The sequence below is a fragment of the Hippichthys cyanospilos genome, chromosome 18 (genome assembly GCF_059441005.1).
Source record: "Hippichthys cyanospilos isolate Australia breed blue-spotted pipefish chromosome 18, RoL_Hcya_1.0, whole genome shotgun sequence".
Taxonomy (NCBI): Eukaryota; Metazoa; Chordata; class Actinopteri; order Syngnathiformes; family Syngnathidae; genus Hippichthys; species Hippichthys cyanospilos.
In genome coordinates, this window is record NC_142386.1 from 10711216 (window position 1) to 10725438 (window position 14223).

Below are 14223 nucleotides of genomic sequence, written 5' to 3' on the forward strand. Positions count from 1 at the left end.
GCCTGAGGGCCAGGACTGCCAGGCTGGCAAACAGCTTCTACCCGCAAGCCATCCAGATTCACAACAAATCCTTCACACACTAATCTGCTTCTCACTGCATGAATAAATAATATTTTGCACAATAATATTTTGTGTATATATATATATATATATATATATATATATATATATATATATATATTATGTCTTATACTGTATACTGATGCTATCTTCCCTTTCAAAAGCCAATGCCACACTTCAAAATGGCCAACGTTCCACTAACTACATAACTCAGCATGCAACATGACATTGTACATTCATTTCATACTTTTAATCAGCTGCTTTTTATTTCTTTATTTGGCTTTTCAATTACTTCAACACTGGTTCATTTTACTTTTATTTTTAGGTAGCACGTTGTTCAATTTTATATATAAATCTTATCACTAATGCATTCAACCCTTTTGTTCATTTCAAGGATGCTATTTCCAAACTCCTTGTCACCAGCTGTGGCCATCACTGCTATTGGTATCAATTTTAGTATAATTATTATTTTTCTCAATTACTTTTTCTTGCTCTTCTGAACTTTTGTTGAAATCCGATCTTGCAGTTTAAATCTGCTTTCAGTAATTCTTTTCGCGGACATGATTACCAAAGAGATGTAAATCTCAATGGATCTTTTGCTGGTTAAATAAAGGTTTTAAAAAGAATGTATTTTCCTTAAAATTAGTCGTGTACTGTATAGTTGTCACCAGGAGCCCTGTCAAGGGAAAGAAGTGTAATGGCAATTCTTTGGGTCCGTGACTGACTGACAGGAACCCTTGAAAAAATATTTTCAATTTGTGGCATGCCTATTGTTTTCCCCTTCCCTGCAACCCCATACTCACTCTATTATGCACTCATCTAAAACCATACACGTTTGTACGTTTAGTATGTTATCACATTTGCAAAAGTGCTATAATACTCAGTGGCTGTTTAGTTTTTTTTTTTGTTTTTTTTAGGCTAGTCACTTTTTATAATGAAATTTTATTAATCTGAGATCGGTTTTACCCCTCCTACAATTTTGTTTTGCAGGATGGCAGTTATCATTGTCAACAACTGGTGGGAGGAATGATTGCATTGATTATACATGCATGAGTTGAGTAAACATGCATAAGTAAACATGCTGCCCAGGCCTACCTTTCAAAACGTGCTTGAGCACAGCATGTAGCACTCACACTAGTCAAACAGTATAGATTCCTTGTGTAAAATGTGCTTGAGCACGGTATGGCCAAACAAGTGTGAGCATACCCTTTGATCTTAGGCATTTGGTCTCAGTTTTTATTTTTTAATTTTAACGTGTTTTATCATACTATAATAGATGGACCTGACTGACCGCAGTTCAAAAGAGGAAAAGGGGTCACAACTACTGTAAAAGACACATCCTGGCAATTAGTTGGAGGATTCAGCATCGTGCCTTGTCCTCTGGACAGCACAAATGAATATGAAACCTGAGGGCTGAGTTGTACTTGGCATGCATTGCCTGTATTCATTATACAAGGCCTGCTGTTGCTTGCATGACCTCTCTGAAACTGCTGCAATGTTGCATCACCCGCCACAGAGACAAAAATTAATTTCACGAGTGGGTGTTGCCATGTGTGGCGATTATTGTTCTAAGGGTAACATAGGTTATAAGATACTGTATATGAATACAATGGATACTATTGTGTTTTCAAATAGAGATGTAAAAAACCTGTGGTGCATAAAAATACAAGACGCTGATTATTTCAACCAAAGCAATCTGTTTCAAGAGAAAGAGGGCAATGACCTAATATGAGCTAGTAATCTCTAGCCGAGTATGGGAACACGGAGCGCGGGACTCCTGCAGAGCACACATATTTAACATTCATTAGAAGCAGCACTTGTTTGCTCGAATCTTTGCTGATGGAGAACTGTATTACCTTAAAAGAGTTCCTGAATGTGAGAAAATTACCTGAACCTCTTATGAATGTGCCTCAAGTGTTAGAGACCAAGATTAAGTGTGCATGGCCTGAATGTGGGTGTGACTAGCATAAAGCAGCCCCCCATAGTGTCAGGGGTTCAAATGATTGCACTACATAAAATGCTGCAACATAGGGTCATACACGAGAGGCCTTTACTGGTCTGACGCCATGTTAAGTGTCAACACCGGTTGTGGGAAAATTGGGGCTCATTTGTCTTCCAGTAGATTATTTCATCAAGCCATAATCCATCCATCCTTCTAGCCTTCTTGACCTTATCCATGGTCAGATAACTCGGGAAGCAGCCAAAGTCTGACAGCCCCAACATCCGCTCTTCAAGCGTGAACCTCAGCCCACCTGAGAGTCATAAGCTTTGTTCACACTGCTGAAGTGACCCAATTTAATTTGTTTTGCCCCTATGCGACCTGTATCTGATCTTTTAATGGCAGAGTGAACGATACAGATCTGGTTTCTTTCCAAATGTGACACAGGCCACTTGAGTATGTGGTCCTGAAACCGATATCAGATTTTTGTCACGAGACTTCAGTCTGAACTGCCAGGTTGCATTTATCTGATTTACATGTGACAAACAAGCGGCAGACATCACAATTCTGTGCTCAGAAACCAGGTTGGAAAAATCATAACAATAGATGAGGATAAGACAACTCAAGAGAGGGAGAGCAAGGTGTTAGAGTTGAATAACATTTGGGGGAACAGCTCAGTCTAGGCAAAATTGGAGAGCTCATATCAGAACAGTGTTCGAATTTAAGACAAATGAAGAAGCACGGCAACAAGTGAACCAGGCTCCAACGCCAAACGGAAATAGAGCCTGTGGTCAAAATATAAGTCGGCAAAGGATAAAAACGAGCCTGGCGGCTGAGTGCGTGCTACCATCCCTTTTTACGACCACCTGGACCACTGTCTTTGTTTATGCGGCAGTTGTTTGCCCCGTTAAACTTGTAAAATTGTTCGACATATTTTTTTCAAAAAGATTTAAAAAAAAAATACTAATCCATTTATTGTTGCTTTAATTTACAAGAAACAAATCAACAGGATTGGAATCAAGCTTCTGCTGGGCTTGCTGAGGAGCTGATGATTTGAATTAGATGTGTTAGACGACCCAGGACACACCGGGGAGACTATGTCTCTCGGCTGGGCTGGGAATGCCTGGGGATCCCCCTGGAGGTGGCCGGGGGGGAGAGGGAAGTCTGGCATCCCTGCTGAGGCAGCCCAAACCCAGATAAGATAAAGATACTGGATGGATGGTGTTGAGGATGGAAACTTGAAAAACGTACAGGGTAGCTCGAGAACAGAGTTTGGACAGCCCTGCTCTAAGATGATCAATTGCCACCCACACAAAGTCAGGCAATATCATCAATGATTCACCTCATTTCATTTCTCCTCATTGTTCAGAATTAATGTTCAAGAATTCGACCAAGACAGTTTGCTTCCCATGCAAAAGCGTCAAAGCGCCAGTAGTTGAAGGCGTACATACCTGACGGAGGTTGCGCGTCACTCGAACATCATGCCAGATGTCGTCATTGAACTTTCCGCTGGCAGGCTCCACAAGAGCCTCAAAGGCACCAGATCCCAAGTTGATGACCAGCCAAAGAGCACCATCCCTCAGAGACAGGTTGACATAATCTCCCGATTTGCCTGTATGAAGCAACAGGCCGTTCCTTTGCAGCGTGCGGAAGGACAGTGTGATCTCATCCAAGCTGCTCTGAATGGGGGTCTGAGACAGGTTGTAGCTGAAGTACTCGTTGCCTTTAAAGGTGGCCATCGACTCCCCCTGGCCTAAGAACGGAAGAATAGAAATGTGTTAACCAATTTTACAGTCATCGGGCCCACACTTAATCTGCTTAGTTTCTGCAGTCAGTACGCCACACTATATAAAGACCACAATGATAAATCAAATCTGCAAACAAGTATGGTGTTTGCAGCCGGAACCTAATATCATCAAGCATTCTCAGAACTCCATTGCAATGCTAGAACTAAAAAAAGAAACCCCAAGGTTACATTTAAAGATTTATACGCCACTTTGAGAAATGTGTTGTAGTGGTGAGAGCTTTGGACAAGACAAAGCCGGCTGAAAGCACCACGTTTTTTCCCCCTCTATACAATTTTGTTGACAATAATAAAAAGAGATAATTACGCCTGTGCCTTTATTCATCGGTGACATTTTAGAGACGTCAATACAAATGTGCAAGTCTAACTAAACTTCTATTTCAAAAAAGTGGAGGAAGCAAAAATGTTTTTTTTTAGTTATGACATTTTGTCAAACACCAAAGTAGGAATATAAGATAGCAACCTGCTTTCAGTGTCAAACTCAATTCAACATATCCAACCAATCGATAACCAAATACACCGATGCTGTATAACTACACACTTTGATATGCTGACAGATTAAGATTGAGTAAATTAAAGAGTCTTGTCTGACCTCAAAGCAAAAAGAAGGTTTCACTACTCAAATAAATTGGAATGGTCCGGCAGATTTTTTTTCCCATTATGTATTTTATGTTTAATATAGAATCATCTGCAAAAAATATGTTTTAATAAATACCTTATAATTCTTTTTTGTATGGCTTTACATTCCTGTCAACACTGGTCTTGTTTTCATAGGTGGTGATGCTCGGGATGGTGATGTTTTGAGCAGACCAGTATCAAATTGTTGCTGTCGTCATGGTACTATTGTTGACATTCAGATTGTTGTCGTTGTATCAATGATAGTTCAATAAAAATGTAGTTCAACAACTATATCCCATTTGCTCTCACTACCTACCCTTTGACTCTACTCTGTGTCGCCATCTTGAATTAAATGACTGAGGTAGACTGTCCTCAAGCAGAGCTTGGGTTCTGTTTGATGTTTCTACATCAGAGGGAGTTTTTCCTTGACTCGATTGCAAAATCCCAGTTTCCACCAAGAAATCTACCCGGCTCAACTGACTTTTTCACTGACAGTTTCTACCCTGCTCTACGCTAATCTAGGCCCTACACCAAAGAACAATACAGCTTCACTGCCACTGGTCGGGAATGTCTTCTCACCATAGCAAGCGTGCAACGGACACTATGGAGGGTGTGGAAAGATTATTATACCTGCGGTTGTTTTGGAATATCATTCAACCAGAAAACGATATTGACTTCAATTCCATCAAATGAAGATTGTGGATGCAATAGCTTTTTCATTGCTTTTTCTCTCCATCAGTCAACGTTAATCGTGGCTGTTTTCCTTGGTTGGTTCGCACTGACGCACATTCGGATTTGTCTCGAACCAATTAAAGGCCTCCAAGTATTGACTACACATTTTGGACCGCGCTACTTTTTGGGAAACGCAAAGCAGTAGGTATTAGATAAAACAAGTATAGTTGATTAGAGTAGAGCTGGGTAGATTTGTGGGTGGAAACTGGATATTTGTTAGGTAAAGTAGGATAGATAATGTTGGGGGAAATGGAGCTTTAGTGCTTACTCATGTCTTCAATTTGTTATTTTTTATATATACATAATGTATGAGAAGTGTGAGTCTTGATCTGCTCAAGTTTCTTGAACTAACTTCTGTTTTGAATTAACACTATATAAATGAAACGTATTTGATTTGACTTATTACGAGCACAACATCATCAGTCACTCGTTGGCCAAGGGGTTATTGGGTGCAGATGTGGTTTTTTTTGTTTTTTTTTTTACTCATTTAGTTGGCCTGGGGAAGAATTTTTTTTCAAGCAGGTTTCATTTCAAGTCAAATTGACTGCATCTGGGGGCGGCATGGCTCGGTGGTAGAGTGGTCGTTTCCCAGCCGAGAGGCTGTGGGTTCAATCCACCAACCATCGTGACCCTGTCAAGGTGTCTTGTGCAAAACGCTGAACCCTTAGATGCTCCTGATGCTTCGTCAACAGTAGGCAAATGACTAGTTAGTGTAAAGCTCTTTGAATACCCAAGCTAAAAAAGCGCTACATAAGTGAAAGTCCATTACCATTTAGAAGATAAATTGGAATTAAAGAAAGAACATCGAGTTAGCCAACTAGCCTGCTCAGTTAAATACTTAGCTTGCTCGATTGATTAGGTAGACTGATAAGGATACATTTGAATCTTATCTATCTGTTCAGACAGACAGACAGACAGACAGACAGACAGACAGACAGACAGACAGACAGACAGACAGACAGACAGACAGACAGACAGACAGACAGACAGATAGATAGATAGATAGATAGATAGATAGATAGATAGATAGATAGATAGATAGATAGATAGATAGATAGATAGATAGATAGATAGATAGATAGATAGATAGATAGATAGATAGATGTCCAAGTGTTAAAAAAGACCCTTCTTTAGGATTTGCACCATTATTTGCAGCTACAGTATTGACAAGGCACCGGGGAGGAGAGTAGCTGCTGCGTTTGCCCTGACACCACTCAGACTTTGGCACTAACTCAGAAGCAAAAGCTGCTCAAGGCTGCAGTCAAACGGCTGATGCTGATGGGGCAATTCAGCACCTTGTAACTGCTGCCACCGTGGGCAAATCCATCACCGTTTACCATGGCGGCTGCTATTAGACCATTGTGGCGGACTGCTGCTGAAAATGAAGCTCAGCAGAATATACAAGCATGAATGGCAAGCGCTATATGACTGTGACCTCTTTCCTCATATACCCTTCCCTCTGTCTGACAAACTACATTGGCCTGTCTCATGGCTACAGAGACGTGAATAGGTTTCGTCTAACTGAAGGGTATGAAATGTTTGCTTTTAAATGGCATTTCAAGCATTTAAATCTGCTTACTGTTATGCAAAGCACATGAACAAATATTGTACAGTGCCACTTCTAAGCTTCACATGTTACTTTTTGTGCCGTTGCGGTTTTACATTATTCTTAATTGCATGAAGAACCGATCCGATGCGGTTTCTTCATGGCCTTCGTCAGAAGTACAGCGTGTACAGCAAAAGCCAATATTTTTGTTGATTTATTTAATATTGTACTGATCAAGAATTTGGTTCAAGTTGCATGAGTAAAAAAGACAAAATTATCATATAAATGCCCGCTATCAGCTGTAATGGTGAACCAAGTTTTCCACACTTCTTATCAGTGGTTAGTACCCAATTCTCTAGTTATTGTGGACTCTCTCAAACTGAAATCATGGTGTGAAATGTTGAAACATTACCAAAACTTCATTTAATCATATGGACATTCATAGTTGACAGTTGATTCGAATATTCGGTTCCTAAGATGGACTGTACTGATCGTGTCAAAAAGTAGGCCGCCCCTTGTGAGTAAACATGCAAGGTGCACTGCAATGAAACAAAGCAAACCTGAGAGGTTCTTCTGAGTCTTTAAAATGACAGATTTCATCCCCATGCTCATAAGCTTTACATTCGCAGCTAGTTTAAATGAGTGCACTAATAACAACTGTCACAGCATGAAGCACATTAAACACAGATGAGAAAGAGGGCCATCCCACCAGGTGGGCATCACGAGCTTGTTCGTCTTTAGAGCCCACCTGTTACACTGACACTATGCAGTCATACACAATGACAGGATGCGGATTGGTTATTATGACGAGACTTCACAATGTACATATTATTGGCGGCCCATAAGCCTGGGCTTGGGCGCAGGTGGTGACGAGCGCTTTAGCAGGGGAGGCATCTGTCAGTATCTCAACCTAAGTCAGGTTGCGCGGACATATGGCCAGCGACTGACCAATGAGTCCATCGGGCAATGCATAAGCAACTAGGTGGCCGCATCTGTGTGTGCCGAGTTTTCAAATGTTTGTGAATTCAAACGTCATCTAAGCACTTAAAAGAAAAAGCGTCATCTGAATTCATTTCTAGCCTATGCGGATAAAACCCACAAGGGAGCAACTACATTGTTTATTTGATTTGTGCTAATTTAGTCCCGAATAAAAAACAAACCAGCTCCAACCTAAAACACGGGCGCACAAGCCTCAGGCTAACAGCTTGACAACCGTCAATGTTAATAACCAATGTTTGATATCAGACTTAACGCCACGGTCAAACTTTTTTTCTCCTGCAGTTAGATGTACAGTGCTTTGGTACAAATTGAAAAGTGTGCTCGTATTGCCCGGGGGGTAATTATCTCCACAATGTCTTCTTATTGATGCATGAAATGGAGCAATTACTTTCAGGCCTCATTTCAGAACAAATCGCAGTATGGTTGACCTTTAGGACCCACTCACTGTACGACTCGGTAAATGTTTGAGTCTGTAATGCTACTATATTGCAGGTGCTAATGTTAATCATTGCATTGTTACGTTGGTGGTAGCAAGCATTAGTGTAGCATGATCTTCACGTAAACATTACCATCTGAGTCTATCATTATGGTATTTCTTGTGCAGGATGGCTGAATAAAAGAGAATTACAGCAGAACTGTTTATAATATATAATACATCAAGTCATCAATGCCATACGGTGAATATTTATTTAATTTTTTTTAAAGTGGATTGAAATCCACCCCCAGGTCATGTTCAATCGTACGAGCTCTCCCATTTACTGTAACTGAATGTGACAAGATATTTACGCAATTATATTTTTACCCGAGAAAATGCACACGAGATCATCCGGCTGGAAAACTCCAGACTCTTCATTGATGATTCATAGATATGGAAATAGATCACAGAATGCATAAAACGTTCTATGAGCTCACATTCCAACACTAATCGTATTGTACAATAAGACAAGACCGTGGAATGTCTGAATTTGATTTTGAGTGGAGGGGCATAAACAGAGATTTTGAAATTTTGGTGATAACCCTTGTCAGGTGAAAGTGCTGAGTCCATCCTTAAACCCAGTGGTTCTCAAATAGGGGTACTAGTAACCCTGGGGGTACTTCATTAAAAATATTTTTTTGGATTCATTGTTTCAAGAAAATATAAGTTCATGAAACACATTTTATGTTCCATAGGCTGTTCAATTTCCTTATTGGAAACTCAGATTCTGCCCCATACTAGAATGGGTCGATCCAACTTGTTAGGTGCCACCTCTCGTTACCTGTCAAATTAATATTTGTTTTTGTGAACATATCTCTACCATGATCCAAGAAGTTGAATATTTTTCTGTGGGCAAATATTTATTCATAATGATTTTATTTAGAGAAAAGGTCTGACACTTTGTGTTGATTTTTTTTTTTTTGGTGGGCAAATATTTGTTAAGTTAATGATTTACTTTTGTGACGGGATCTCTACTGTAAACCCAAAACATGCTTTATGCTTAGTGTTTTTCAGTGGACAAATATTTATAATTATTCATTTTTGAGAAAAGGTCTGATCCCGTTTGATTTTTTGTGGAAAAATATTTTTTAATAATTAATTATTTACTTTGTGAACAGATCTCTACTGTAACACTAAAACAGGACGCTTTATGTTTAAAATTTTTCTGTGGAGAAATAATTATTTAGAATTTTTTTGGGGGGGAGGACTGGTCTGACATTATATATTATATATATTATCACAAAATATTCTTCAATAATTAAGTTATTACTTTTCTCTATGATCCAAAAGAGGACACTTTAGGATGATGATTATTATTATTATTATTATTATTATTATTGTGGATTAATTCAAATGAAGTTTGGAAGGGTCTAAAGTTTGATAAATCAGACACTGATGGCAAGTTTTATTATTCTAGTTTAACCCAAAAATGCTTTGCACATATTAAGGGGTACTTGGTTGAAAACATATTTTACAAGGGTTACATCACTGAAAAAAAGGTCGAGAACTACTGCGCTAGCCCACTAAAAAGTCACCATAAATGACTAACATCAGATCAACCCTCATGAGTGCACTTTTATGATTTTCATATTTTTTCAATCATGTACAGTCCACTATTGATCAGTCCACATGTATGGGTGTTATTTAAACAAATGATCTAAAGTTGTAAAAATCACTAGGTAACACTCACGATGCAATTGGTTATGGTACGACTGCCAATGATATTGAGTTACACTTTTGCTACATGCTATCAAAGCTCATTAAGATGTCATAAGTGGTTAACTTCTTTTGTTATGCATTGCATGTACATTTAATTAAGATTTTATGAAGGCACTAGTAAAGATTCGATCAAAAAGCTATATACCATAAATAAAAAATACTATATAATAGTATGCACTTTAAACTCACACCGCGTTATTAGTTCTATACTTTAGTTCATTTTCATTGGGTTATGGTCAAAATAAAGCAAGACTAATAAGAAAACAAATAAGAAACAATAAGACAAATAAGAAACAAATAAGAAATAAAACATCTATTTCCAGTTCAAAATGAGCAGAAAAGCTGTAGGATTTCCTGCAATAAATAAGTAAAAAAGTAAAATGTTGCCTGGCAATATCGTGGAGCTCAGTATCATCTCTAATAAATGATATTCTGCAAATGAGAAAACAGAGGGCAGGAGCTGCGTATTTTATTGCGGCAGTAGGTCATCAAAGTCAGGCCTTTGTGTTTTGAGGAAAGCGATTGCCATGGAGACGCGGGGAACAATCTGAATCTCTGTGTACATGGTAGTCAAAATTAAAAAAATAAAAAAGCACAAATATATAGGTCATTGCTTTTATTGTCTGGATGCAAACAACATCGTCTTATGTCTAGTTTTATTTTTTAATTTAGATGTTTTGTGTACAAAAAAAAAGTGTCTTCAGTGATTTACTTACTTTTCCTGGTAACGTTGTAAACATTTACGTTCTACTGCATTTGAGACTAGTTCCGAGTGCTGGCTGCAACCTTCAGTTTTAACCATCAGGAAGAACGGTGCTGCTTTTTTTGTTGACAATAATTAGAAAAAAAAATAGTTAAAACAGAACTTTGTCCAAGTTTGGATTGGTTTAGTTTGGCAAAAAGCTTTTGCTATGACTTTAGCATCTCTTTTTGCTATTGTTAGCTGTGGTTGCAGTGTAGGCTAGGTGCTTTGCATTTACGTGGTAGGCTAAACTTGAGCTGCTTCTGGCTACTGCTTCACTCTTCCTTTATCAAAGACGCCATCAGGGCTTTTTAAAGATAGATTTACCATTAATCGGGCCAACAACACTCACAGGCTCCTCCACTTTCACATCTTCTTTCTGCCCTCCCACCCACAACAGGAGCCTATCAGGTTACGGCAAACAATGACAGCCAATCCATACCCACTTCAGGGTATGATTGACGTTTATTTTCCAAAACAAGTAGCCTGATGCTTGAAAACAAAAATAAGCACATGGAAAGCATAACGTTAGAGATGTAAAAGATTATTTCATTGATTAAAAAAAACATAAAACGCTTTAACAATGACTGCAATTAATTGATCACAATCCGTTAATATGACATTCCTAATTTTGATATCTGGCTGCAGCTGCTCATTAAACATATTTACACTGCATTAATCCATGTGAAAGGGAATACCACTCTCAACCTAGCTATAATCAAAACTAGCATCATTTAAGCTCACTCCAGTAATTGAATGGCAAATTATGTGAAAACAGTAAATTATTGTCTAATATATTCATGTATTCTTCTCATTAGCTCCCCCGCAATGGAGTCAGTGAGTTCTTATGACCCGAGACACATTTCTGACTTTGAAAGTACTTTCAGCAAACTGGAGACGCTATAGGCATCGGTGCATTACCTTGGCTTAAGACTGCAGGGGTCAAAGGTGATGTTCCAGTAGCGCAGTCAGTGGTCAGGACAAAAGGTTTGATGGACAAGAAGTGAGTGAGTGGTGAGCATAACATGAAAGGGAGCAAAAATGAGCAAGTATATATACACACATGGGAAAAAAAAGGGAGGAGAGGAAATATTAGTGCAGCACAGTTAACTGAAATGGTATCTACGGGAAAGGGGGGATGTCGTTGGCAGCAGGGAGGGAAAAGCAAACCAATAGACCCCATACCTTGGCGGTTTAACATCAGGTGCGCCAGACCTTGAGGGAAAGAACAGAAAAAAGGATACGAAAACAGGAAGTTCATAAAGAGGATCGGGAAAACAAAAAAAGCATTGTCACAATGTTGGACTGCAGTTTGTGACAGACATCCTGGGGTAGGCACGGATGTCAAGAGTTCAAAAGGTGAGAGAGGAGGGAACCAAAGCAAAAAAGAGACAGACATCTCAAAGGGAGGGGAGGAAAGAAAAAAAAACATCTTGATCGGCGCAACCATCGTCGTAGTTGCTCTCAAAGATGCTTTTTTTCCCCAAATGGAACACATATCGTATGTTAAGACAGTGTTTGAGATGTACCAAGTAACAGTCTAAAATCATGACTACATTTATATGCGCTCGGATTGCCATCTAAACGCTCAGCCAAGCCACATAGCTAAACGGGACGTCGTAAGGGCAATCGCTGACATTCATCCTCACTCACTACATCAGAGTGACGACGTCAGAATCATACAAAGCACATTATGCCAAACGGCGTTGTGGATGTTCGGATTTAGGGCAGAGCAAGTGAATAAACGTCCTGCTGCAGTGCTCACGCAACCACATCACACACCAATCATCATGTAACACATCGGCTTAAAAAAAATTAACGAAAGCAAAAAGGAGCAGCAGGCGCCAAGTTGTTCACTCCTACATCTATTTCCTGTGCACACACACGCTAATCAATATGCAGCCTGGCAGGGAGTATATGTGGCATACTTCACCCGTCTTTTGTGCCAAGAAGGAGACGGGGATGACAAAACACAACACTTCTGCTGAGCACATGAGCCCCACTGAGCCAGCCAACACAAACAGCTCTGCTCATTGCGTCGGCACTCTTCGATGCACACGCAAACTCCCTTTTGTCATTCATCAGACCCGCTGGCATCGACAATCACCGTTCAATTCCGTTCGATACCGGCCGCCGTGACCGCCGCCTTTGCATTGTCAAAAGTTGCAAAGCGGAGCGTCTTTTTGTCAAGCGCGGTGTTTGCCGACCATTCAGCCAAAGCATTATAACAAAAATGGAAAAATGTTACACAAGGTATGAATACTGAAGTTATGATGAGGTCGCCTCAATTTACTCACTAACTCAGTGTGAAATCCGGACTTGTTTAATTGAACACGAATCTAACAACTTCACAGGAACCCGTGTCTTATTAAGTTGAATTTATGGCAACAGGTGGATCCTACAATCAAATGCAAGAGCATTTTCCATATTTTTCACCCTATAAGGTGCACTTAACCCTTCTTCAGTATTTTGCCCATTTTGGGGGAATTTTCTTCCACATAATTCTCACAGTATTCTAGACAAGGATTTAAAACACTCCTGGTAGTGTGATAACTAAGTGATCCTTATTGAACATGCTGTCACCATCTGGGTGAATTTTCAGCTCCCCAGTATTGTCTTTCAGCGTTTTCCCTTTGATGTGAAGATCAAATGATTGGACAAATTACCACAGAAGGGTTAAAAGACCCATATCTTTAGATTTAAAAATTTTCACAATTAAATATAAGCATGTAAAATGATGGAATCTTACCTTTGGCTCATTGTAAATTCAATTTTTTATAAAATATATTTTGGTAGTGTAATTTCTAAACAAAAAGTGAACGGTCTCCTTGACTGAAGGTCTGCATTACATCCAGGCTTGGTGAGTGAAGGCATGGAGAGTAGTGGACCCAAATGTAAGGTAAACTCCAAAACCAAAAACATACAAAGTAGCAACCAAAAAAATAAAAAAAAACAACTCAGAAATAAACTTAGTACAAAAGGTTGAACCATAACATAGGAATATAACTTACAAAGACAACTAGCAAAAGCAATACTGGGACAATAACAGTTAAAAAAAAAAGACAATGACCCGACAACTAACTGAAATCAAAGTGGCAATTAAATACACCCCTCATCAACTAGGAAACACAAAACAACTGGGCAGGAACAAAACGCAGGGGAAGCTGATTGGATAACACATGGGGGGCAGGTACACACAGACAGGTGGAAACAAATCATGCTAATGACGATAGACGCGAAGGAAATGAAACATGAACATAGAACTGGAATCCCAAAACAGAAATGAACAGAAACACTAATATTAACACGTAACCAAAAAAAAAAAAAAAAAAAAAAAAACACCACAGAACATGACACTCTGCCTTTCACACCTTCAGGACATTGTTTGAAAGAAGGACGGCCATAAAACATCCATCCATCATCCTTCCTGATCCGTTATCCTCACACTGGTCACTAGCGCTGAAATCTATCCCAGTGGATTTAATAAAGGAGCCAAAAACAGGCATTTTACTGACATTCAAATAAACTGAAGAGCCAACAAAATAAAGACGTGTCAAGAGACCGGACACAGGAACATTCGTTCCACAAT

At 39.2% G+C, this 14223-nt stretch overlaps 1 protein-coding gene across 1 annotated transcript in view; it reads right to left on the bottom strand.

Annotated features, from left to right (window-relative positions):
* Nucleotides 1–14223, bottom strand: part of LOC148408917 (neurexin-2-like) — a 171963-nt gene that overhangs the window by 116048 nt on the left and 41692 nt on the right. The window contains exons 4-6 of the mRNA XM_088440142.1: nt 11820–11849; nt 11556–11567; nt 3451–3752 (exon numbers count right to left, since the gene is read on the bottom strand). Of these exons, the coding sequence (XP_088296268.1) occupies nt 3451–3752; nt 11556–11567; nt 11820–11849 (344 nt within the window). The remainder of the gene's footprint in view (nt 1–3450; nt 3753–11555; nt 11568–11819; nt 11850–14223) is intronic.